At 38.4% G+C, this 26,220-nt stretch overlaps 1 protein-coding gene across 4 annotated transcripts in view; it reads right to left on the bottom strand.

Annotated features, from left to right (window-relative positions):
• The window catches only part of RNF141 (ring finger protein 141), a 29,565-nt gene extending 15,400 nt beyond the window's left edge, over nt 1–14,165 (bottom strand). For 2 of the 4 annotated variants that reach the window (XM_011969924.1, XM_011969922.1), the window contains exons 1-3: nt 14,040–14,165; nt 6,756–6,949; nt 3,437–3,545 (exon numbers count right to left, since the gene is read on the bottom strand). In XM_011969924.1, the coding sequence (XP_011825314.1) occupies nt 3,437–3,545; nt 6,756–6,898 (252 nt within the window). In that variant the 5' untranslated portion in view covers nt 6,899–6,949; nt 14,040–14,165. Of the gene's footprint in view, nt 1–3,436; nt 3,546–6,755; nt 6,950–12,183; nt 12,186–13,673; nt 13,816–14,039 lie in introns of those variants that run through there. The other 2 variants (XM_011969923.1, XM_011969925.1) reach the window with 2 other exon arrangements.
• Nucleotides 14,166–26,220: the final 12,055 nt, after the last annotated feature.

Raw genomic sequence — 26,220 nt, 5'->3', positions numbered from 1 at the left:
GTGTGTATAAAACAAAATCCCTGCCCTCAAGCAAGTTACATGATAGGTAGGAGAGACCGGCAAATAAAATACAGATACAGATTAGGTTAGATGAAAATAAGTGTAATGGAGAAGATGAAACAGGGGAGAAGGAATGCTGAGGGGTTATAGGGAAGGCCTTACAGAGAAGCTGACATTTAAAAACTGAAAGGTGCAGAAATGAGTCATATAGATGTCTAGGGGGAAGATCATTCCAGGCTGAGACAACAGGAAATGCAAAGGCTGTTTAATAGACGTGTACCTGGCAAGGAGCACAAAGAGTCTCACAAGAAGCCCAGAATGTTTGGAACAGAATGACAGAGGGACAGAGGAAGGAGTGGTAGATAGAGGGTGAGGTGGGAGCAGAATATATAGGACTCTGCTGATCTCAGTAATAACTGTAGCTTTGATTCTAAGTGCATGAGAAGTCACTAGGGGGTTTTGAGCCAAGGAGTAATATGATCTAATTTACATTTCAAATTGTGATGTGGAATAGGCTGGTTGTTGTGCTTGGAATAGACCGCTTGTTGTGCTGAGAACAGACAGAAGCAGGGCAAGAGAAGCAGGGAGATCAGTTAGGAGGCTACTGGAATAATCCTGATGAGAGAGGATGGTCACTAGGAATAGGGTGGTAGTAGCATAGATGGTGAGAACTAGCCAGATTCTGAATACATTTTGATGTGACAGGATTCACTTACGGATTGATTGTGAGGTATGAGAGACAAAGAAAAGCCCAAAATGACTCTAAGAAGTTGGTCTAAGAAAAAAGAAGGATGAAATAATATAATTCATGCAGTTCTTAACAGTCACCTTAGTACCTAATTTTTAATTAATCTCTTATTTTTCTAATATTATTTCCATAAAATATTCCACTTAAACATATTAGATCATTTTTTATAGTGGATTAAATATTATTTAAGGATCATCATAGCAGATGGCAGAGAGTCAAGATAAAGACTGAATATAAATACACAGGGTTAAAGTACAATTTTTTTTAAAGTTGTTTAACATTAAGAAATGTGAAACTCTCAGTCTCCTATCAGTTTTTCATGGTAGACTTGACCTCTTTCTAACATAAACACTGACCTCTCAGATTCTTTCAGAAAGAACCTAAGGAATGCAAATAAAAAAATTTCTTTAGAGTAGCTCTAAAATCAAGAAAAATCACACACAAAAAATTATCTAATTGCCTCTGCCTTTAGTACTTTTGTTTCTCTACTTAGAATCTTATTTTAAGGAAGATGTTTAAACTAATCACATACAGATGTTAAAGATATTGAGGTGAAAAGGAATTTGACTACTAATAAAATTAAACCTTAAGTCTGTGTTTGTCAAAGAAGAGCAACAAAAAACTAAGGGATGAAAAGCTTGACATATTCGTATTCCCTTAGCTTTCTACAATTTATATTGGCCTCTTCAATGTGAGCTGAGTACTCTATGAAATACAAACACACAGTAAGTGTAATTTAGATAATATACTGCATCAATAAACAAGCTTCAACCTATCCCAGTCATTTAAAAAGAGAGTATAATTTCAACAGATTTTTTTTGTTCACTTAATATATACTGAGTTCCTACTATGTGCAAAGCACTGCATTACAGGATATAAGAGATACAATAATGAATCTAGACATAGTTCCTGCCCTCAGGAGCTTACTCTCTAAAGGGGAGCTAAGAACCTAAAAAACTTTTTTCGTATTGTAGAATTATAAAGTATAAATAATGTGCTGTTGGAATCTGGAAGAGACAAGAGAACTCCTATTCAGGAAGACAATGGATGAGACAGTATTTGAGGTGGGCCTTTAAAGAGACATCAGGTTTAGATATGCAGAAATAAAAGGTGTGGCAGAAACTGTTGGCTGATTATCCAAATACTGTTCCTTCTTTTCCTTGCCAGCAGAACCTGATTTTGTTTTCGTGTCCATCATTCCCTGAAATGACTCAGGAGTCAATCCTGGTTAGTCTAATCTAAACCAATCAGGCTAATTATATTCCCTCTGTCAGTGTAGGTGTATGAAAGGGATATGACCCAATACTGACCAGTGAGTTCAGAAGCAACATCTGCTGGGTCTTTAATTTAACCAATCCTGCAGTTAGTCTATGGAGCTAGGATTTCTCGATAAGTGAGAAAATAAGTATTGTTTTTGTTTAAACTGGTTTAACAGGAATTTTCCGTGACTTCCTAACGGAAGGAATGGACATCCTAGTTGAGAAAACACAATAAGCAGAAGCAATGAACTGGAAAAGAAAAGTAACAATGATACAGTCTTAAGTTAGTTAAGCCTGATAAGAATGCAGAGCAAAAGAAGGTAATTGTGACTAATGCAGAAAAGATAGTTTAGAGTCATATCGTAGGAGTTGGGACTATTTGGTGGGCAAGAAGGAATTACTGAGGAATTTTAAGCAAGGTGAAATCCGATGAAAGTTGTGCTTTAGAAAGGTTAATCTCACAGGAGCATAAATTAGAATTTGGAGAAGAGTCTGGAAGTATAGAGATTCATACAAAATCTGTGGTAATCTGGATCAGAAGAGAGAGATCAGTCTGCTTGAGAGCATGAAATCTGTCTTATTTATCATATATTCCTAGTGCCTCTCACACCTGTGCTCAAATGTTTATTTGAATAAACTGGAAGCGAAACATAGTATGGGTAAAACTGACAATCTACTGAGGAAATAACGCATATTATTTGGGTAACCTCCAGGGTCCGTGACTCAAAGGAAAAATCTCCTAACCCAAGGAGTCTTTATGGGTTGGTCAGGAATGAACTTCAGAGCACTCATGAATGCCCAATTTATGGTTTATATGCATATGGATGATTTTGTTCTTTTAGAGCCAGGATGGGGACAGGAGGTGGCCTAATAAAATTCATGCCTTCATTTAATCAAAAATTTGTGGCCCCAAAAAGGTTAAGAACTTTCTATCTGAATCCACTCAGTGGTGGTTGAGGCTTTCTAATACTCAATGACAGCTGGCAAAAAATCTATCCCATAATTAAAAATTACTAAAAAACAAAAAAGCCCTTTATCTTTTTTCTTTTTAATGAATGAATGTATTCTCAAAAGAAAAGATCTTGAGATAACATTAATTTTTAAGGTATCATCCTAGAGCTAAATAGGATGTCACCTTAGCACTCCACAGCCAGCTAAAAATCCAAAAACAGAAATAGATTAGTATGAGTAATGGTTACAGATATTGAGGCAAAAAAGAATTTGATTATAAAAACCCCTGCTGTATAGCAATTAGACAACTCTAAGATTCAAACAGCTAGCTAGAAGGCAATAACAGTATCAAAACTATGTTTTACAAAACCACCGAGTTATTAAAATTTATATGCATTATATTATCTTACACTATTAAATATGGTTCTAGCCACCAAAATAGCTTAAGCTCAGAGGCAGAAGTCTCCATCAGTCTCACCTTGGTACAGACCACCCGTACAACCACTTTCCAAAAAGCAGAGGAATCAGACCCAGGTTGTACCTCAAAGAGAAGATGTTTTTCCTGGCCAGAAGCCACTTTAGCAGTTCTGAAAAGACACAAGAACATGTTAATTTTATGAAAAATCATATATTAATAAAATAATACAGCCATGAAACTAGATTCAAGAAACACTTTCAGAGAAGGAAATACAAAGAAACACAAAAAGACATAATAATAATTATAATAACTGGATTCTTAAAATAGGGATAGAGAATATTTTGAATATAAACATGCAACTTAATTTCTAAGGTTTTTAAAGTCAACAGCTTGGTGAGATGATATTTATAAATCTCTCTTTGTCACATCTATATCTCAATGGTCTTTAAATTTCTAACAAAGACATTTAGGAAAAACAAGTCTGAGAAATCAGGGAATTAAATAAAAGGTTGGTGAGGGCAGTGGCTCAAGTCTATAATCCCAGCACTTTGGGAGGCCAAGGCAGACGGATTACGAGGTCAGGAGTTCGAGTCCAGCCTGACCAACATGGTGAAACCCCATCTCTACTAAAAATACAAAAAGTAGCTTGGTGCACACCTGTAACCCCAGCTACTCAGGAGGCTGAGGCAGGAGAATTGCTTGAACCCAGGAGGTGGAGGTTGTAGTGAGCCAAGAACACACCATTGCACTCCAGCCTGGGTGACAGAGACTCCGTCTCAAAAGAAAAAAAAAGGTTAGCTAGTGTCATTTATCAAAATTTTTTGACTGTTGCCTTGGATGTATATAAAGCATGAAAAGTATCTTGCTCTTGGATCAGTCCTTGTTTAAACAATGATATTAACAAACCTCTTGAAAATTTTTGTTCAGATAATTTGGGGCTGGATCAAGTAAAACAAATGACTTGAGACACTTTTTATATAGCTCTACCATCCTCCCCTAATTTAGAGAGCTACAGGATTTTAACATAAAAATATATCACTTTGAGAAGATAATTCAATATCATGCTATCAACATTAATTTAAATTAGTTCAAAGACATGCTTAAGTACTGCAGTTTCCTTTTATCATTACTAACAACTCTCTCTGAGCACCACTGGGGATATCACACTCAACTAACAGCTAAATAAAATGAGGCCACTGAAAGTTAAGCAACTAGGCTTAGGAAACAAAGTCTTCAGTGAAAATAATTCAGCTGCGCCAGTTTCCAGCTCTGTTTTCTAGCTGCCAAGCTTCGTCCTGTATAGGTTTAATTCTACAGTTCTCGGAGATCATTGCATGTCTGAAATGCCAACTCTGACTCATGGGAATTGGTTTTAAGAATCAAATCCAGTCAGAAATGTCCTGTGCTAAATAATTAAAAGGAAGACATCTGTATCACACGGTAAGCTTAGTTTGTGGATGGTTTTATAGGGTACATTTTATCTAATACCTGTATCTTTAGGCGAAAGGGCAAAATTTTATATAATAGACTGGGTTTATGAATATAAATTTCAAGACTCTAAAGGAATGGTAAATGTCATTGATTACTGCTCATAAGAGTTGAAAACATAAACATAAAAAAGCATTCCACTCATATATTACTAAATTCAGAATCCTATTTTTAAAATTCTTTAAGAATATGGTCCCAGAAGTAATGCTTCGCACACTATCCTTTGGATAATTTTAAAAAATAAGTAAAATGCTAGAGTTTTTAAGACCAACTATATTTTTATCATAAAAAATAATACATAAATACACACAGTAAAATGTAAAATCTCCCTCTCTGCCCTCTTTTCCCACCATCTCCCAACCAAGAGACAAGCATTGGGAATAGTTTAGTTCATTTTCCACACACACACACACACACACACACACACACACACACACACCCTACATCTATATACAGGTTTTTGTTTTGTTTAGTTTTGTTTTAATGAATGAAATCCAGTCTTCTTAAAAGAAACCATCTTCTAAGATAACTTTTAAGACAGTCTTTATTCTTCCCAATAAAGACAGTAGGTCTTCACATAAAGACAGTATATCAAGCTTATCTAATGTGTTCCAGACTGCCAGGTATGTCTCTTATCACCTAACACCATGGTTATAATGCCTAGGGAGTGGGTTCATATATCTTACCTTAAACTATTATTAGTGACTACAGTATTGTAAGTTTATATATTAAGGGGTCCTGAACTGCTAGTCAATTTCATTCAGCCTTTTTAGGGTTTAAGAAGAGGTAATGTGGGATAACAGGAAAACTGAGATTCAGAGAGGTGGACATGCCATTAATACCTGGGTAATCGACTTAGCCCTCAAAGGTCCAATCGTTAGTAGAGTGCCTGCATATACTATGTGCTCAGCGAATGTTAGCTAAGTTGAAGAGACTAAACAGAGAACCTTTAAGATCTCATTTAAGAGGTGACTCCATAGGTTCTAATTATACTCCCAGGGGTTAGAAGAGATATATAAATAAAGGTAGATGTGGATGTTGCCAGAGGCAGATTTAAAAGAAAGACATGACATCTGACCAATTGTCACCAAGGGAGAAAACAAACAGCAAAAAAGTCATATTTTAAAAGCACAGTGGTCTGGGGGCATTCAGAGACAAAGAGCCCTATATATTTTTATAGCTCCTACATAATCAATACCAAAATTGATAAATAAATTAACAAATAAAAGACTAAGTTGTATTAGGTGTGCTCTTTAAGAAGGCAGAGAATTTTATATTTCATTTTAGAAATTTAGTCAGTGTTAAGTAGAAATTTAAAGATGTTAGCTAATTAGAAAATATTAATAAATGAAATATATTATTTCTCAGTGATGAAAATAAGGTATTACTACGTATGTATTCCTCTGACAAAATAATGACTCATTAAAAAACAGTATATATGTATGTATGTGTGTACATACACACACACACACGAATGAATTGCTTCATGTACAGAAACCTTCTGTGTTACCTTTGACTATCCTAGGAGTCTTTCTCCCAAGTGGCTAATTCTCATATTCCATTGTTATGCACCCCTTTAGTGCTTTCAAACAAGTGTCTATTGGTATAAAATTGAGATGCTGGGTTGTACTACTGTATCCTAGAATTGCTTCAATATGCCTGTGCTGTGTTCCTGGTTCCATTTTAAGTTCTTTCCATCTCTTCTGTCCCCATTATTTACTTTTAAAAAGCTACATAGAAAGTCAACTTATAATAAATACTCAATAATATTTGTTAATGCTAACTGAAAACATTAAGTCTTACCAATCAATACCTCTGGTTATATCTTACACAGCCATGACATATGGGGCATACATACAACAAAGGGAAAAACAAAAAGAGCAAGCCTTACACATCATTAAGCTCAGCTACTCTCCCAAGAAATTCTTCATAAGTTAAGGAGCCACTTTCTCGAACCAATGTAACATGTTTTGCTACTTTTTCTGGTAACTTGTTAATAACCAACTGTGTCTGATCCGAAATTTGCTGTCCCATGATGAAATGATGTCTTTCAAAATCCAGAAAGAGTGTTGCTTCACATAGTTTCTGTCAAATATACAGAAAAGTTACTTTTACATATAATACAAAAATGGCAACATACTCATTTTTCAAAAAAATAAAGAAAAACTAGGAATACCTTTAAGTGACAGTTGAGTAGACCTACATGAGTCTAAGGTAGAATTTAAATGACTCTGTTTTCAGATTCACATAGCCAAATGAGAAAACAGGATTCACTTATATATTATTGGGAGGGTGACGAACCTCTAATTCTTATAATTTTATCACGTCAAAAACCACTAAAGCACGTGTGCACGTGCACACACACACCACACACATATTCAAGTAATTGTATTTAAGAGGAAGTTTGTCTATCTTCTATAATTTTCCTAAGAACATTTCCTGACTGCTTATCACATGTCAGGCTCCAAACTGTTTTCCATATATTGTGTCAATTACTTCTTACGACAATCCTAAGAGACAGACAATATTATACCCCTACCTATTTCCCATAGACAGGGAAACTGAGCTAGGTGACTATCTAAAGTTACACAGTTGTAAGTGGTGAAAGTGAACTTTGAATTTGTTTTTCAGATTCTAGTACTTACATTCTTATCCACTATGACATACTGACTTACAATATACTTACATCAGCTAAATAATTCTGCTGTTGAATTACTTTATTTATAGACATGTACCTTAGTTTTAATTTTTAAAAATATATAAACAGACTTGTGGCTTGAAAAACCTAAGACAATTAAAATGTTAGATATTTTAACCACCTCACATTTTCTGCTTGGAAAAAGATAGCTCTTTTGTTCATTAAGTCTTTTAGGTACCCCCAAAATATATATCTAATTATCAATTTTTAAAATGCCCCCAAAATCAGATGCCCCCCCAAGAAATTCTATTTTATTTATCCATCAAAGACTATCATTTTATTTCATCCAAATTAATACTCACATCACATAAAGCAGGTGAAACAGTAATACTCTTATGGAAAAAGTTTTTGTAGGAAGATTGCTTTATCATTAATCAAAAAATAAAGTTATAAATGTAAAATAAAAGTTATAAATGTAAAATAAAAGTTATAAATGTAAAATATAAAATATATAACTTTATGAAGTTATTAACCCCAAAATAAGTAAAATTTTCTTTAGGTATTAAAATTTAATGTACTATATTTGAAGTTTATTCCTTTAGTTACCTAAAATAGGAAAAGGACAATTGTAATTAAAAAAAAAAAACAACAATTACAATTTTGAATCTGAGCCTACCTGGTAATAGTAAATATCACATTATAGAGATAAATGAAAGGAAGCTGTTGAGGAAGATCCAGGCCAAAAAAAACCCAAAAAAAATCCCCGAAGTCAAATTATATGTAAATATTGCCAAGTGGATTTACAGCAACTGTATCCAAGAAGAAACAATTAAATATCTTAGCTTAGAAGAGGTCTCTAGGGCACTCAACATCAGTGATTGCTGAATTTCAAAGACTAGTAAAATCTCAAAGCACCATGGTGTTGGATACTTCTTTTAATTCTAAGTAAGCACAGTTTCCAAAAATAAACAAAAATTCCCCAAAACTTAACAGAATCTTAAAAAGAACTTACAACCTGAAAAGTAGGATATAATATTAGAAAAAAAATCTTTCCCAAGAAGGGCAGTAACTTCACAATGAGGTATACCATGTATTTACCAGGTATACTATACATTGTCCTTATTTTTCTTGACTGAATTCAAGCTTGTGAAAAATCATCAGGAGTCAAGGGTTGCAGACGGGTATTAGGGAGCCACTGTGCTACAGGACTTTTTAAAAATTAAACTCAACAAGTAGCACATGCCTAGTGCTTATGTTCTGGAGCTACAACAGCGAACAAAAGAAACACTTTGGAACATCCAATACAGTGGAGAAGAGACAGTAACCATACAAATAAATGTGTAATTACAAAATGAGAAGTGCTAGGTGAACAAGTACAGGTGCTATGAAAGCCCATAAAAGAGGGACTTGACCTAGTTTTGTATCAGGGAAGAAGTGCCTGGGCGAACAACATTTTACTTGAGGTCAGAACGGTCAGAGTCAGGGATTAAAAAAGAGGTTAGGGACATGGCAAAAGGAGGACACTCCAGGCAGAGGTTATGAAAAGTGCCTGAGATAGGAAGCAGCATGGTGACTTTGAGGTAATTTTTAAAAAGGCCACAATGACTAAAGCAGAGAGGCAAAGGGAGAGGGAAACTGGCACCAAGAGTTGGGCTGTTTAACATTTTTGTTGATGACCTGAAGACTGTATGCCTGCCCAATCTGCAGATGACGAAAACTGGAATAAATGAATAATATCCAGTGAATAGGATCAAGACTAAAACAGATACTTACATGCTTAAATGAATTATATTTAATATGACTAAAATTTAAATCCTGAAGAGTCAACTGCACAAAAACATGTATGTAAGATGTGCTCAAAAACAGTTAAAATATAAAAGGTCTGGGTTTTTGTTTTTGTGTTTTTTAAAGAAATGGAGTCTCTCTATGTTGCCCAGTCTGGTAACAAACTCCTGGGCTCAAGCAATCCTCCCGCCTTGGCCTCCCAGAGCACTGGGATTACAGGCATGAGCTGCCGCACCTGGCCAAGTCTGGGGTTTTTAATCAAAATAAGTCAACAGTATAACAGGTATGCTAAAATAATCCTAAACTCTTGCTAGAAATAGATGTGTTGAGCAAGCAGCCTACTAGTCCATTATGCTCTGCAATGGTCAGGCCACACTGAAAAGTCTGTATTCAGCTCTAAACAGTTGGCTTTAAAGGATACTAATAAATTAGAACATATTCATGGGCCTAGAAAAAAAAAAAAAGAGGTTTATTCTAGACAGTCATAGTTTGGTAACAATGAAGAAACGTAAGTTTGTTTAAATATTTGAGGAGCTGTCATGTGGAAAAACAAGATTCATTTACAGAGAACAGGATGGCCAATAAGTATAAATTAGAAAGGCAGATTTCAGTTGATTATAAGCATGTCCCAGCATCCAGAAGTGGAAATGGCTGCTACATGTGAGCCCCTCTCATTGGAAGTATGGAAGTGTTTAGGTAAAGATTAGAAGTACATCTAATAAGTGTTATAGGGATTTTTACCTGGGTGGGAAGTGGAGTAGGTGACCTCTAACCTAACATTTTATTCCCAAAATGAAACTTAACCTTCCTCTAACATTCCTGTACCAATTCAATGAAAATGTAATCAAGATTCTAATCAAAAAATTAGCCGGGCGTGGTGGCGGGTGCCTGTAGTCCCAGCTACTTAGGAGGCTGAGGCAGGAGAATGGCATGAACCCAGGAGGAGGAGCTTGCAGTGATCCGAGATTGCGCCACTGCACTCCAGCCTGGGCAACAGAGCAAGACTCCGTCTCACAAAAAAAAAGATTCTAATCAACCAGGTTGAAACTTTAAATAATATCTACATTACTTAACAAAGAAAAAACTGAACTTTTGAAATATATAGTCTCAATATTTAATATAAATACCTATGATAATTTAACCAACGTGGTATAGGGGAGATAGAATTTCTCTCCCTCTGCTCTCTTAAGGTCTCAGCTGGGCCCAAGAATTAAACTAACCTAAGATAGATTAGCAGGAGAAAAACATACAAATTTTATTTAGTAATTTTTATACATACATAGGAGCCCTCAAGAAAAATAAGGACTAAAAAAACTAATTAAGGCCAAAAGCTTACATAGTAGATTGGACGAAGGAGAAGTAAACTGTGAAAACATGACAAGACATAAGGGTTTGGGTTGGGACAGTTAATCGTAGAAAAGTGACTAGGAAGATAAGGGTTACTTTAAGAAGGCTTGTTTGAACAGATTTCTCTCAGCTTTGATTGCCCACCTCTAGTAATGATAATGTCTTCCTCCTGGCATAGGGAGGACATCTTTCACATGGCTGTTTTATCTCCAGCCTTCCAGAAGAATAAGGAGGGTCAGAGGGCCCTTCTTACATCTGTTGCTTTTCAATGTGCCTTTAACTCAAAATAATCCTTATGCCAAAGTGGCGTATTTTGCTACCCTACATTACCCACCAAAACCATATTTGAAAAGAAGAGTTAGTTGCTTATTTATTGAGTTATTAATAGAAAATGATCCTCTTTGTTTCAGCATTGTTTTCATCTGCTGCCCTAACTTTGAGTAAGGTTTATAATTTGAGGCAGCATATTAACTTGTTATCTTGTAACCATACTTGGTATCTGGGAAACTTCATCACTAACTCCTTGGATTAAAATGCAACACTATCTAGAGACTGAGAGAGGCTGCAAAAGTGGTTCTCAACCTGGTTCAAGAAAGAGGGCCTGAAATTTAGTTTATTTTGAAAACCATAAAATATTGATAAATATTAACATCTATCACTATATGGGTGTGAAAATAAGATATGACTCTGTGATCTACATACAATATAAAACCACAACACAGAGTGCATGTTCACAAAGACAATCTGTTGAAGCCATCCTCTAGTCAGTCACCCACCACAGCTTTTCACTGTCCCTCTTTGGTGACTGCACATATTTCTATCATACTACGACATTCATTAAGTCACTTGGCCATTTCCCTCTAGTGAGCTTCTTGAGGAGAGCAGCCATGGTCTCTCTTCTGGCAGATACACAAGCACTCAATAGATGTTTACTGAATAAATGCAGTAAATACCATTGGCAGTTTTTGTTTTTTTTATTATACACTTAGCATTCTTTTGACTTTTGTTAATTTGGTCGGCCATCTATTAGTACTAGGTTGGCAGGAGCGGAAGTTAAAAATACATATGAAAGAAAATGTAAAACTGTAAAAATTTATCATTAAATTAATGCTTACGTAAACTGAGAAACATTCACTATTTGATATTAACAAAATACCTCCCCCTAGATCATGCAACAGTGGTATTGCATAGGAACATAATTTGCAGACCACTGGCATAGAATTCAACAAAAGACAAATTTCTGGTTAAGGTTTCTCAAACAACTAGCAGCTCTCATATTATTGTGCCACCTATAACACAGGCATTTTTTGCAAGATAAAAACATGCTTTCAAAAAGCATTTGAAGGATTTTCTAAATAAAGAACTGTTATTTTGAAATGCACAAGATCAAGGATTCCAAAAATGCCACATTCTCTAGTGGGTGGTACATACAGAGAATCACTTATTTTTCTAACAAATGAATTGTGGTAGTTCAAATATTCTTTATAAAAATATAAAAATTACATCATGGGTAATTGGCCAAGCAAAAACGAAAAAACTGCTCAAAAACTCCTAAAAATTTAAACCATAATTCATTCATAAATTAACTAAAGCAAAATGGAAAAGGCTGAAAATGCACCAAAATGACTAAATGACAAGTACTGTACTGTAGTATTTTAAAAACCTCTCTGAAACCAGTTCTCCATCAAATTTTGTATCAACCTCATTTAAAAAGATTTAATTGAAATAAACATCAATGATTTTCATTGTCAAGTCAACTTTAATATCAGTAATAAATACCAAGTACTGGGTCCCTAAGGATACTATTTACTTTATTACTCATTGTTTACTGGAACTGCAGATCTGTAAACAGATATCAACTTTTTTTTCAAGACAAGTTAACATAGACACATAACGAAATAATTAGACCAGAGTCACTATAGAGTCTGGTATGCCTGTTCCAGGATCAAAGATCTTGATCAGAAAAAGATATATATATATAAGAGAGAGAGGGAGAAACTACAAAAGGATAGAGTGCTGTACTAGGAGATTAAGAATATGGATTTCTAACAGCACCAGTGTGTTTACTAAATGCATTTCATATTGGAAAAAGCACGCTAGAGTTGTAAGAATTCTCTCTGGACCTTCCTTGCCAGTTTGGGAAGGGAAGGGGAAGCAAAGTGTGTTTGTATTTAGACGGGAACCAAGAAGGATCAGGCGACACACATCGAATATGAAGTTCATTTACACCAAATGACAAATATTAATTTTTGAAACATACAGTCGTATTCTTGAGAAAAAGTTTTAGAAACTGAAGTCAGGCAATGTGAAAGAAAAGGAGAAAAATCCATACTACTTTTGAGCTCTGAATTCAGAAAGCATCACTTCTCAGATGGGTGACTTCGACATAGAGGTGACTAATTTAGGATCGTCGGCCGGTGGCAGCTCATGTCTCCAGACAAAATTCTGGATGGAGAGAGGTTATTTTATATCAAGAAGAACGGGGTGGAAGGGAGTGAAAACGAATAAATTCGTGCTGAAGATGTAAGAATTATAAACAACTGGAAGTGTTCCAGCAGCTTTACATATATGCCAGAGGCAAGAACTGAATTATCTGGCACCGCTAAATAGAGCAGTGTCAGAATACAGAAGGGTACACTACCTTTAACAAGGGGCATAGGGATCGATTTCAATAACAATCGTAAATCCACATTTTGTAACCCGAGACAAATAACTGAAGGAATAATTTCAAAAGCGAACACAGAAGCCTTATGCTCCTGCTGTGTAATCACTACCTTATTATTAGCAAGAAAACGTTCTTTTCTTAGCCGGGTCTCAAGGTAGCAGCAAGTTTGACGAGGAAAGATCTCTGGGAGGGGTAGCAGCCTAAGTCAGTTCAGAAGTGTGGGGCTGGCTAAGTAGATCGACGTGGCTATTTCTGAGCTATCGTCCCAGGCAAAAGGTTTCTTACTTGGAGTATCCAGCCCGGCGGGGACCGAGCCTGCGGGCCACCCTAGCGCTGACTCTTGCTACGCCGCCTCAGCCCCTCCTCAAGCGCACCTGGACATTTAACCAACAGCTAAGTCCGGTGGCCGAATGACTGAGCCGGCGGCAATATTCAAACAACGTTTCTGGGATAGAGGAGAAAAAACTCTCTTCGGGTCCCTCAGAACCACCCGCAGCGGGACAACCACCGCCACCCCGGGCAACCGGAACCCGCCGGGCAGAAGACGGGCGCCACAGAAGGGCCTCCCCAGCCTGCCCCACGCCCCAATCCGAGGCCCGGGGAGGGCGGCGAGGCCGGGCCTATCTCCCCGGGGAAGTCTGGTTCGGCAGCGGAGGGCCAGCTGGAGTTTCTCTTCCCAGCCCCAGGGTCCTGGAGCAGCTAGCAAGGGAAACACGAAAGGACAGCGCCGCGGAGCTCACCCCAGGTTCAAGGCATCGCGCACCCTGCGGCAGCGGCGGCGCCGCCTCGGCCCGCAGCTCAGACCTGCCGGTGGCGGCGACTCAGCCCGGGACTCGGTCGCACCTCTGTGACGCAAAGCCCCGCCCCCAGCGCGTTGCCTGGAGACGGCGCCCAACCTTCCTCTCCAGCGCCCTTAGCGACCCGCGCTCTGCAGCTCCTGAGGGCTTCCGAGCCCAGATGGCCATCTGAGAGGAGAGGGGGCGGCGAAAGAGAGTCTCGCCTGTCAGGCTCCTGGAGCAGGGGCTTCACGAGGTGGCCTTGGAAACGGCCTGGCCGGCTCCCGTCACTCCTGGTGCCATCTCCGGGGCGGAAAGTCGAGCGCCCCACTGGCGACCAAGGCCGCACTGGGAGCCCTGGTTTGGGCTCCAAGATACCACTTCCCAGACCTCCAGCCTCTCCACTGATCATAGATACACAAAGATCATCTTGTTTCTTTATCAGGAAATGGATTGTGTTCACCTAGCCGAGTTGTTAAGCATAAGAGAATGTATGAAAAGTAATTACAAAGTTCAAAATCCTGAGCTTTGATAAATGATAGATATGATGATGAACACATATTAGTGATATTGCTGCTCTTCGGGACGTCTGAATCAATAATTGCTGTCTGTTAAGCATCTGTTGTGTGCCAAATACTGCACTAGGCACTTTACAATCATTGCTCTTGTTTAAGTCGTTTGCTCAAAGTTGCCTAGACAATAAACAGCAGAGCAAGGATTTTAATCCAGGTACAGCTGACACTGCTGCCTCTATGCTTAGTAGTTAAACGGCTTCTTATGCTTCTTAATATTTGGACACCCCTCCTTCACCAGTCACTTGTAGATTTACCCTGTGAAGAGCTAATTCTTCCCTCTAATAATAATATTCGTTGACCATTTACTATATGTCAAACTCTATTTTAAGGACTTTAAAGGTGTTAATTCGTTTAATCCTCACAGCAATCCTGTGAGTAGGTGTTATTAATACCTTCACTAAGACACAGGCTTAGAAAAGTCGATTAACTTTTCCAAGGTCAAACAACCATTAAGGAGCAGAGCCAGATTCAAACCCAAGCAGACAGAACCCTGAACCTGTGTTTTTAATTCCTCTTTCAAACTGCCTCCATAGTATGGTAAGACTTCGTTAGGGCTAGGTTCATGCCTGTTTGTGCACCATTATTTCCCTGACAGCCAGCATAGTGGTGGTTCAATATTTCAACACTTGATGAATATTTGAACAGTGGAGAAGGGAAAAGCTTAAAAATGAAGTATAAATAATGATTTACTAAATTCCAAAAGATATCAAATACAACAAGATTCCATAGTGCAGCCTAATCCGGGCCTGGGAGTTAGAAATATCACTCTATAAAAATTGCCTTCAATTAAACATTGTATTGGAGGTTCTGGTCAATGAAATAAAACAAGACAAATACATAAAAGGCATCCAAGCTGGAAATGAAGTTATAGCACTGCATTTAATTGCATAAGAAAATTGTGGAATACTACAAAAAAAGCTATTAGAACTAAAAAGTGAGTTTACAAAAGTTGTAAGATACAAAATCAAATACACAAAAATCAGTTGTATTTCTATATACTAGCCATGAACAACTAGAAATGGAAAATTTTAAAATATCTCATCAGCAAAAAAAAAAAAAAGTAGCAAATTTAGGGACAAATTTGACCAAAGATGTGAAAGACATATATACTGAAAACTATAAAATATTATAGAATAGCACAGAAATGGAATCAACCCAGGTGCTTATCAATAGTGGATTGGATAAAGAAAATGTGGTACATATACACCATGGAATACTATACAACCACAAAAAGGACTAGGTCATATCTTTTGCAGCAACATGAATACAGCTGGAGGCCATTGTCCTAAGCAAAATAATGCAGAAACGGGAAACCAAATACCGTATGTTCTCACTTATAAGTAGGAGCAAAACATTGAGTACACAGACACAAATATGGGAACAATAAACACTGGGGATTCCAAAATGGTTGAAAAAACTACTATTGGGTACTACGTTCACCACTTGGGTGACCTGTATCATTAGAAGCCTAAACCGCAGCATCATTCAATATACCCAAGTGACAAACCTACACATGTACCCCCTGAATCTAAAATAAAATAAAATAAAATAAAAAACATTGTTAAAAGAAATTAAAGAAGACCTAAATAGAGATACATTATGTTAATGAATCAGAAGACTGAGAATTTCTAAGATATCATTTCTGCCTAAATTGATCTACAGATTTAATGAAATTTCAATAAAAATTCTAGCAGATTTCTTTTTGATGGAAATGACCAAACTAATTCTAAAATTTTTGTGGAAATGCAAAGGACCTAGGATAGTCAAGACTTTCATCTCATCAAGAAAAACAAAGTTTTGGAACTTACACTACCTGATCTCAAGACATTATAATAAGAGCTAATCAACACAGTATAGTATAGGTATGAAAATAGCTAGAGTAATGGAACAGTATAGAGAACCCAGAGATGTATCTATATACATGTTGTCAGTTGATTTTCGACAAATACGCTGAGGCAATTCAATGGGGGAAAAGATAATCTTTTCAACAAATAAACCTGAAAAAATTGAACAGCATATGCCAAAAAACTCTTAATCTCTTGCTCCTTTCCTCATATAGTCACATATAGTTCCCTATATCCTTGGAGTGTTGCTTTTCCAGCCAGAAACCTCTGTGGCCAGTGACTCCTTTGCCTGAGTTTTGCTCAGGCCCACTGGGTTTGTTCTGCCCATTTGGCCTTGCAGGCTGCACTCGGCTCACGCTACTGGCCCAGATCCCATGCCTGCCAAGGACGAGCCAGGCAGAGTGGTGAGGGGTGTGTGAGCAAGTGAGCATGAGGTCTGGCCGCTGTGCACACCCAGGCACACCAGCTGTGGCGGGGTGGGCGGCTACAGGTGCCATGCAAAGCTGTGGCTGGACCTGGAGTACCACAAGCGACTTCCACTGCTGGTACCAGGGAACGTGGTGGCACCTGGATGCTTTGAGATGCCAGGAAATGCAGAGCTCCAAAGAGGGTGTTACGGTCCTGGCTCAGGGAGCTCTTAGGTCTGGGATCCCGGAAGTGTCACAGCTCTTCTGTCCTTCTCTCTTTTCTGCTTCTCATCGCTTGCAACACGGGGAGTGAGGGGGTATTTCAGCCCTGTTTGTGTTACGGCTCTTTCGGTCCTGCCATTTGGCAGGTCCCAAGTTCTTGTCCCACATCCAGGAATAATGAGGTATGCAGACAACTGGAGGGTGAGTAGGGGTGAAGAGGTGCTTTATTGAGTGACAGTGCAGCTCTCAGGAAACTCTAAGTGGGTAGCTCCTTTCTGCAGGCAGGTTGTCCGGATGTCTGACCAGCTCTCAGCTGAGAGGAGACCCACAGTGGGTGGCTGCTTTCTGCAGGCAGGTGGTCAGGATGTCTGCTCAGCCCTCAGCGGAGAGGAGACCTAGAGTGGGCAGCTCCTACATGCAGGCAGATTGTCCCCATGTTTCTTGAGTCTGGCTGGCTGAGCCTAGGGTATTTATGGGCTCAAAAGGGAGGAAGTGCATGCTGATTGGTCCATGGGCAGCAGAAAAAGCACCATAAGTTCTCACTCCAGTCTGAGGACCTGGCAGCCCAGTCCCCAGGCTTCAGACTGTCAGTTACGTAAAGGTAGGGTTTCACTGAGGACCCACCCCTTTTTGCCCAGGAGTCTGTCTACCTCATGTCACTGTCCGTGGCACCCAGGCTGTTTGGGCCAAGGGGAGCCTGCAGGCCCACACTGAGCTGCCCTCAGTACCCCCTCAGTTTCCCCTCCCATGCTCATCAGCATCCAAAGTCCAGAGGGGGCTGAAGTGGCAGGGGGCTAGCATGTCAATGTTGCCCCAAGCATGCATGCACCTGCCAGATTGTGACAGTATCTGAGCTTGGCCACAATTTTGCTCTGCCCCAGGAGCAGGGAGCGGCCAGACAGCAGGAGCAGGCACTTTCAAGCCTGTGGGGGCAAGGGGCTTCCTGGGCCCCTGAGAGCACAAGGATGCCCAGGTCCACAGCTGTGGTTGGGCAGCTGCAGCTGTGCCAGGAGGGCAGGGCTCCCACCCCACCAACTCGGAAGTGGGTGGGGCTCCTGCCTGTTCCTGTTTTCGTGGTTCTGTGGAGTGTGCAGCCCTGGCCAGGCCTCCCTCACTGCAGCTTGCGTCTTTGCAGCAGCTGCTTCAGAGGAGCTACCACTGCCATCAATACTATATATAAAAATTAACTAAAAATGGATCATACATCTAAATGTAAAAGAGCTAAAATCACAAAACTTCTAGAAGATATCTTAGTGACCTTGGATTTCTCAAAGACTTCTTAAATATGGCACAAAAAGCACAAACTGTAAATGAAAAAAAAGGATAAATTGTACTTCATCAAAATTAAACGCTTCTGCTTTTTAAAAGTCTGTTAAGAAAATGAAAAGGTAAGCCACAGACTTGGAGAAAGTATTTGCAAAACAGATATTTGGCAAAGGACTTCTAACTAGGATACATAAATATCTCTTACAACCCAATAAGAAGACAACCCAACTTTTTTAAATGGGCAAAATATTTAAACAGACATTTCACCAAAGATTTATAGATGACAAAATAAACACATGAATTAATACCATTAATCATTAGGGAAATGCAAATTAGAAAAATAAGATTTCACTGTGCACTGTAGCTACTAGAATGGTTAAAATTTGAAAGACAGATCATATCGCATGTTGACAAGCATGTGGAACAACTGAAATTCTTGTATACTACATGTTGAAAATATAAAATAATACAACAATTTTTGCAAAGAGTTTGGCTATTTCTTAAAAGCTAAATATACACCTACCACATGATCTAACCATTCTACTCCTAGGTATTTACCCAAGAGAAATGAAAGTGTATGTCTACACAGAGGCTTATACATGAATATACATAGCATTAATTGTAATAGGCCCAAACTGGAAACAACCCAAATGTCCATCAATAGGTGAATGGAAAATAAATTGTGGTATATCCACAAGATGGAATATTACTAAGCAATAAGAAGGAATGGTTAGTGTACCTCAACAACGTGGATGAGTCTCAAAATAACTATTTTGAGTGAAAGAAGCCAGATCCTCCCCTGCAATAAAAGAGTACCTGTGGTGTGATGCCATTCATATACAATTCTAGACAATCCAAACTAATCTGTAGTGACAAAATGCAGATCAGTGGTTGCCTGGGAATGCGGGGGCGGTGTTGTGGAGATGGGTGGAGCAGTAGTACCACAAAGGGGTGAAAGGAAACTTTTTGAGGTGATGGATATGTTCATTTTCTTGATTATAAATGATGGTTTCACAGATGCATATGTTGAAACTTGTCAACTCATACACTTTAATCATGCACAGTTTATTGTATGACAATTATACTTCAATAAACTTGTTAAAAAAAGACATAGCTAGTTGAATTTTAAAGGGCTTTGTATTGTGACCTAAACAGTCATGAAAAGTGCTCTGCAGTAATAAAGACAGTAATAAAGATTATCTTAAAACCAAAATAGAAGATATTAGAAATTCTCTGTGGAATAGGAATTTTGAAGCTACTTTGCAGCAGAATAAGGAAACCTTTATTTTTCTTACATATAAAAAAGTATGAGAAAACTATTTGTAGGAAACCACATGTATAAATAGTAAGAGTTATGGAAGAAGAAGCCATTAAGTTTTTTATAAGTTTCATAAGTTTTTTATAAGAAGAAGGATCATTTTGCCATGAGTCTTGTAATTTGTATGTTCAGATTTTCATAGTTTTTTAAATAAGTATTTTTCAGTTAAAGAAAACACAGAGGCTTTGATAAATTCTAATAAACATGGTCCTGTAGTGAAGATCAGGAAAATTGGCGACTTTTGGAAGGGCGTATTTTTTCATTTATTTATTTATTTATTTATTTATTTTTGAGGTGGAGTCTTGCTCTATTGGCAGGCTAGAGTGCAGTGCCGCAATCTCGGCTCACTGCAACTTCTGCCTCCCAGGTTCAAGTGATTCTCGTGCCTCAGCCTCCTGAGTATCCGGGACTACAGGTGCGTGCCACCACGCTCAGCTAATTTTTGTATTTTTAGTAGAGATGAGGTTTCACTATGTTGGCCAGGATGGTCTCAATCTCCTGACCTCATGATCTGTCTGCCTCGGCCTCCCAAAGTGCTGGGATTACAGGCGTGAGTCACCGAGCCCAGCCTGGTATTTTTTTTTCTAGGAAAGTACGTCCAGTGTCTCATGCTTTTTTGTAAGGTTACTAAGCATCTGTGTTAGGACTGTGGGAATATATGAGGAAGATCCTGAGTTGCTATGGATTATAAACATTTTTGACTTTCTGTATGTAATTCATAAAATCATAAAGTTGAAAAAAACTGCCTAACAATCACCTGGTCCAATATTCTTCTTTTAGAGGTGAGGAAGCTGAGACCCAAAGATGGAAAGTGATTCATCTAAGGACTACAGAGCAAGTTAATTAAACTGGGCTACAGAGCAAGTTAATTAAACTGGGCTAGAATCCAGATTTCTTGGCCACTAGTCTAGTGCTTTTCCTAACAATTCATTACTACTTTTAATTCTATCAGTGTAGAATAAGAGGAACACCCAGTCACCTACAATTAAGATGAAAGCTTCATCATTTTCTAGGACTTTGAAGCTTTTCTATCTCATTAATTTCTTCTTTCTGGCTGCATCTACTCAAACTTTGTTCTCAGCCCTCTGCTCTAATTTTTTAAATGTTTGTGGGGGTGGGGCAGGGCTCATGCACTCACAGCTTTAATTTTCACCAGAATTCAGATGGTTTCCAAATCTACATTGCCAATTATTATCTTTCATTGGTGTTCTAATCCTGTATTTCCATATTTACACATAATACCTCCCATAGGAATGAATGTACCACAGCAAGGGTGCCTTGATTTCCATACTAAAGTGGCTTCAGAATTCCAGCATATCCATGCTGGTTTCAGTCAATAGCAACCACAATAGTACTTGGCAGAGATGGCAGAGCCTGGAGAATTCTGTGGTTGCTGTAGGAAAAGGCAGCAGTCTCCAGTGGACAAGACATCATGTAGAGAAGTAGCACTGTTACTTGGTAGATGCCACCTAGGATATTACCAGGAAATCAGCAGTAGAGTCTGGGAGAGTCAGCAGTGCCTTGTGGGTGTGGCAGTGCCCAGAAGATATAGAAGCAGCTAGATGTGGTGATACCTAGAGGAAATAGTTATGGAGGAAAATGGACAAAACAAGTGGAAGTGGTCAGTATGCCTAGTGGGAGATATGATAGTACTCATTGGAGTAGAATTAGATCAAGAGCAGTGGGAAAACACAATGCCATATGGAAGCTGATCACACTTGTTCGTGAGCATATTTGAGTCACCTGCTTCCAGATATTTTAGAAGTTTGTTGTTTTGTAGGGAGCAGGATTCTGCTTTAATCGATTCAGAGAAAAGATTACATTGGCACATCCCAAGCCATCATTCTGGGAAAGGAGAATAAAAGAAGTTCGGATATTACAACAAAAATAATTATCTTTGCCCCAATCCATACTTCATTAATATCAACTAATAGCCCTCAGTACAGAGTTCTCTGAGAAAACTCTTTTAAGCATATGGCTTAGGCCTGGAGGCCTAAGTAGGATCCACAAAGAGAAAGATGCAACAGGGGCTATGAGTCTAGCTATCTAACTCCATATGTAGAATAGAAGTAATGGTAGAAAGTGGCTAACCTGCCTCTAGGGCTCAAGTCCTGCCAGAGGCGGAGACAGGAAGCAGACAAATGAGTACCATGAATGGATGCTGAGCTTTAAGGTAGCTCAGCTACTTAGAAGTTTAAGGATAATCTCACGCATCAGTAAAATGTGTGTGCTTACCAGTAAAAGTCTTGGTCTTTATCAGTAGGCTTAGCAACTCCTCTTCCTATAAGGCAGGAATTGGAAAGTGGACATGAAGAAGTGGGAGCAAGGATGGGAATATTCTACTGCTTATGTTACAGTCTGAAGTGTTCCCCAGCTCCGATTGTCACCACAAGAGTTTTTTCCTTCAAGCAGATGCAGACTCCCCAGCTTTCCCACTGACTACTGAATGATTATTATATCGTTTTGATTGAGTATATTGGTGCTTTGATCTACCTGCCTTGGGGTTTCAGGCTTGGGGCGAGATCTCTTGCAGGCAAAGTCTTGTTTCTGTCCAAATCAGGATCAAGTTTGCCTCTTGCCTCTGCCCAGATGCCAGTCAATACCAAGTGTGAGTTGACATCATCTCTGATGCCTACTAATGGTGTATGCCTCATCCCACCCTCCTTTCCAGATTGACCACCCAGACATATTTTCCATGCTGGATCTTCAGATTTAAATATTCTTTCCAGATATTTTTACTACATAGAAATTTCTATTATGTTCTTTAACTTGCTAGTATATCTTTGATACATTCTTTTACTAATATTTACTAATGGAGAAAATGTAACATGATTTTAAGATATTTGGTTATACTATAACATTGTATCGATGTTGTATAACATCAATGTTTTACAACATTGAAGTCTTTATTATTACTGTTATCATTTATGATGTTGACTTTGCTTAAGTGGTGATGATCTTCATAGGTTAAAAATATGCAGAGTGGAGTACTGAATTAGGTCTTTTGGTATTTTTTTTTTTTTCCCAAGACAGAGTCTTGTTCTGTCGCCCAGGCTGGAGTGCAGTGGCGCGATCTCTGCTCACTGCAAGCTCCGCCTCCCAGGTTCATGCCATTATCCTGCCTCAGCCTACTGAGTAGCTGGGACTACAGGCGCCCACCACCACGTTTGGCAAGTTTTTTGTATTTTTAGTAGAGACGGGGTTTCACCGTGTTAGCCAGGATGGTCTCCATCTCCTGACCTCGTGATCCCCCCACCTTGGCCTCCCAAAGCGCTGGGATTACAGGCGTGAGCCACCACGCTTGGCTGGTCTTTTGGTATTCTTAATTGGTTTTGTCTTTTTTCTATCACAAAAATATTTTCAACTTCACTGAAGGCAAAATTCAAACGAAATAACAGTGGAGTTGTAAAATGAGTCTGGAAGTTATCAGAAAGGATTCTAATTTTCAGAAAATGATAGCATGCAGTGCAGAATTTCAGATTGCCAAGAAAGCATCCTAGGCTTCAAACACTAAAATAGAAATATGGAGACCAAGGAATCAAATCTTTGCCAATACTTACTAGCTTTGTTGTTACTGAGGGAACTCAATTTGTTCTTAATTACCCACATTAAGTAATTAAGAATTACTTAATTGCAGTTTAGTTTCTCTATTAAGATAAATATCAGTTTGACTCACAGAAGTGAGTCAATGGCCAACTCAGAGAGTAAAGTTCAAGTATAGTAGCCTTTATGCATTCTTCTGGCTTGTTTGCAGTTGCATTCTACACCAAAATAAAGTCTTCAAGAAGAACAAAATTTAAGTGGACAGAAACAGCCCTGTACTGAGTGATCTTAGCACTTAATGCAGATAACTGGATAAAGGTATAACTTGCAGCTCATGAAATCTTAATGAATGAATGTCTACATGATGAATGTATATACATGTATTCATTCAACAACATTTACTCACAGCCTACTCAGTAAATGTGCTAGATTTACATATACTACCCAAGTGCTAAGAATGCAAGGAAAAATAAAATATGTACACAATTAACATAATAGAATGTGGCATATAACACAGATATATAAACAAATTTTAAAAAGAAGGAATGAGAAAAATTCATTAATGTGGTAGGAGGCAGCCTTCTAAAATGGCTCCCAATGATCTCCACATCTTGGTATTCATGCCCTTCTATAATCCCCTCCCCTTAAGCATGGGCTGGACATAGTGACTTGCTTCCAATGAATAAAATATGGCAAAAATAATTGGATGTCACTTTGAAGATTAGATCTAAAAGATGATGACTTTCATCTTGCTTGCGCATGCTTCCTCTCTGGCTCTTCTTGCTTGTTGTGCTGATGAAGCAAACTGCTATTTTGTGATCTGTGTCAAAGGAGAGGTCTGCTAGGAAAGAACTGAGGGAGGCCTTTGGCCAACTGCAAACAGGGAACTAAATCCTGTCAACAACCACGCGAGTGAACTTGGAAGTTAATTCTATTCCAGTCAAGTCCTGAGATGACTAAGCCCTGACAGACACTTGAATTGCAGCTGTGTGAGAGACCCTGAAGCAGGGGACCCAGGTACCCATGCCTGGTTTCCTAACCCACAACAATGTTAGATAATAAATGCTGTAAAAGTCATGAAGTTTTCAGATAACTTGTTTTTCAACAATTGATAACTCATACAATTAGGAAGAAAAGGAAGGTGATTAAAATAGAAGGAATGGCAGTTGCAAAATGAGAGGGCATCGTAGAGATTAAATTCTAGAATGGTAAATGAATTTGCGTAGCCATAGCATGAAGTATCCTTGCAGGAATGAATAAGGTTTGAAAAGAGGATTCAAGGTCAAATTGTAAAATGCACTCAGCGTCATTTATTTTAGTGTTCTCTTACAGAAACCTTGCCAACTATTTTAAACAACAAAAAAAAGTTTAAGACAGGAAATTCGGTACTTATAAAATCATTGGAAAGGCTGGAGTAATTCTAGTCTCAGCCCCAGGAATGCCTCCCAGAATAATTATCTCTGAATGGGTCTACTAGGGAAGTTTCCATCTCCTCCATAATAAGAAAAGTAGGGAAGCAGGAGATGCAACTGTAATAGGTCTGTTGCTCAATGTGTATGGGAAGTCAATATGCCAAGACACGGGGGTTGCAGCAGAGAAAGAGGTTTAATCATAGACAGGGCTGCTGAATGAGGAGACAGAAGGAAACTTCAAATCTGTCTCCTCAGGGAATTTGAGGCTAAGGTTTTTAAGGGTTTTGGAATGTGCCAGAGTATGGAGATCATTGACTGGTCAAGGAGTGTGGGGAAGTCATGTGACAGGGAGGTAAAGAAATGATATTCTCTCTCTCTAAAGAAAAGGAGGGAGCAAGAATTCCTTGAAGAAATGGTCGATTCTAGAACCAGGGCAAAATAAGATACAAAAAAAAGATGCAAAATAAGAGGACACTGGAGCATCTTATAGTGCCAGAAAGTAGGGAAGTGCCCAATAAAAACACAAAGAAGGGAGTATGTCAAAGGGATACAGGAGCAAATGGAAAGAGCTCCCAATAGTCAGTCTTGGAAAACATTGAGCAACAGCATAAATAAAATAGTATTGTATTATTACCTAAAGTAGAAAATATTCTTGAGTCCATAGTGATATGAATAAATTATTTAAAGAATAAATTCATGAGGGGGAATAGATGAATCTCCTGTGCAGGAAAAGCCCATATAATTTATGTAGATATTCCACTTTTGAGGAAACAGAGCATAACACCTGTCTAATTAGGTGTGGGTTGTGCATAGTGATGTCTTTCCAAAGAATATGGTATAGAGAAGAGTAACTTTATGGTGGAGAAACCTGACAAACACTGCCTCAGCGAGGTGCGTAAGGTGAACATCAGCAGTGATAGATCATGTTTATATTATGTACCCTTGATATAACACAATGAAAATGGCACTGTATTTCTGTGGTCTTCCTTCCCAAAACATATAGCCCCAGTGTAGTCATAAGAAAACATCAGAGAAATCCCAGCTGAGAGATATCCTATATAATACCCAAATAGTACTCCTCAGAACTGACAAAATTATCAAGAACAAGAAAAGTCAGAGAAGTTGTCACAGCCAAGAGGACACATGATGACTAAATGTAACGTGGTGTGCTGGGTGGGATATTGGAACAGTAAAAGGACATTAGGTAAAAACTAAGGAAATCGGAATAAAGTATGGACTTCAGTTAATAATAGCATATCAGCATTGTTTCATTAGTTGTTACAAGTGCACCATCAGATAATGATAACGGGGAAACTGGTGTGGGTGTATGGGAACTCTTGCACTATTTTCACAATTTTTTGGTAAATTTATTCTGAAATAAGTTTATTTTTAAAAAAGTAAATAGTCTTCTAGATGCTAAAGGAGGAGATCTTAAATCGCATCAGCACTGTTTGGAAATTTGGGCATTTCCTGAGGAACATAGAGACAGGAGAGAATTCCTATTTGATTTTAGTATTACGAAAAATGCTCTTAGATCAAACTTGACCTTATATATAGA

Source organism: Mandrillus leucophaeus, unplaced genomic scaffold, assembly GCF_000951045.1.
Source record: "Mandrillus leucophaeus isolate KB7577 unplaced genomic scaffold, Mleu.le_1.0 Scaffold920, whole genome shotgun sequence".
Classification (NCBI taxonomy): Eukaryota; Metazoa; Chordata; class Mammalia; order Primates; family Cercopithecidae; genus Mandrillus; species Mandrillus leucophaeus.
Note: the sequence above shows the minus strand (reverse complement) of the source record. Positions and strands in the feature narration are given on the sequence as shown.